General features: G+C 42.4%; 1 protein-coding gene across 1 annotated transcript; it reads left to right on the top strand.

Annotated features, from left to right (window-relative positions):
* Window positions 1–201: 201 nt before the first annotated feature.
* LOC133792745 (uncharacterized) lies at window positions 202–654 on the top strand. The gene has a single exon (XM_062230700.1). The coding sequence runs from the start codon at window positions 202–204 to the stop codon at window positions 652–654; it is 453 nt and encodes a 150-aa protein (XP_062086684.1).
* The last annotated feature ends 482 nt before the right edge of the window (window positions 655–1,136 follow it).

The following is a 1,136-nucleotide window of genomic DNA, read 5'->3' as shown; positions in this document are numbered from 1 at the left end:
GGAATGGTTTTGAGTGAATCATTCCAAGTAGCTGCAATTATTGAGAAGCTACCCCTTGCATGGAAAGACTTCAAGAACTATTTGAAGCACAAGCGAAAGGAAATGAGTGTTGAAGATCTCATTCTCAGACTTCGTGTTGAAGAGGATAACCAAGGTAATGAGAAGTGAACCTTGAATCCTAATGCTGCCAAGGAAAACTTGATGGAGAATGATAGAGGCTCAAAGGGGAAGAATCCTAAGCACAAGCAAGGGCCCAAGTTGGGAACGAAAGGTGGAATTGCAAAGAAGCCAAAGTTCCAAGGGAAGTGCTTTAACTGTGGCAAGATGGGACATAAATCATCTGAGTGCAAATTGCGCAAGAAGAAAGGCAATGAGACCTATATGGTGGACGCGATATCCCAAGAGGTCGCTGAATTAGACTTATGTGCCGTGGTCTCTGAAGTCAACCTGGTGGATGCGAATCCAAAGGAATGGTGGCTCGACACTGGAGCTACTCTTCATATATGTGCAAACAAGTCAGCATTCTCTGATTTGACTACACTGGAAAATGGAGAGAAGCTCTACATGGGCAACTCGGCAACCTCTGAGATAAAAGGGGAAGGAACTGTGTTCTTGAAGATGACGTCTGGAAAGAATGTCAAGCTGCAATTGTAATGCCCCGGCTTCCCTATTATGTTTAATGGCTGGATTAGTAGGCCGGGAGGGCCGCCATTTAATGTGTTTATGCATGTTTATGAGAATTATATTATAATATAATGTTAATTGTATGCATGTCGGTGATATATGTTGAGACCACATTATGATGTGGGTTTGTTCGAGCTATTCGACATGAGACGATCGTAGAATATTGATTAGCGGTTTAGTCACAACAGGTTTAAGTGTCGGGACTTGGGTTGAGTCTCGGGGTGATTTTGATGATTAGAGCGTTACCGGGAGATAAAGGGTAACGGGTTCTGAATTATTGGTATTTGAGAACATTGGGAATAGCGGGAATTGGAGAGCGTTAATTATGATTAACGAGTTAGGAGGAAAGTACCAAATATGCCCTTGGGAGCCTTTAGAAAGTATTAATTGACCTAGGGGTAAAATTGACATTTCACCCCTAGGATAGATATAACTCTTGATGGCTGAAGGAA

Source organism: Humulus lupulus, chromosome 1, assembly GCF_963169125.1.
Source record: "Humulus lupulus chromosome 1, drHumLupu1.1, whole genome shotgun sequence".
Taxonomy (NCBI): domain Eukaryota; kingdom Viridiplantae; phylum Streptophyta; class Magnoliopsida; order Rosales; family Cannabaceae; genus Humulus; species Humulus lupulus.
Note: the sequence above shows the minus strand (reverse complement) of the source record. Positions and strands in the feature narration are given on the sequence as shown.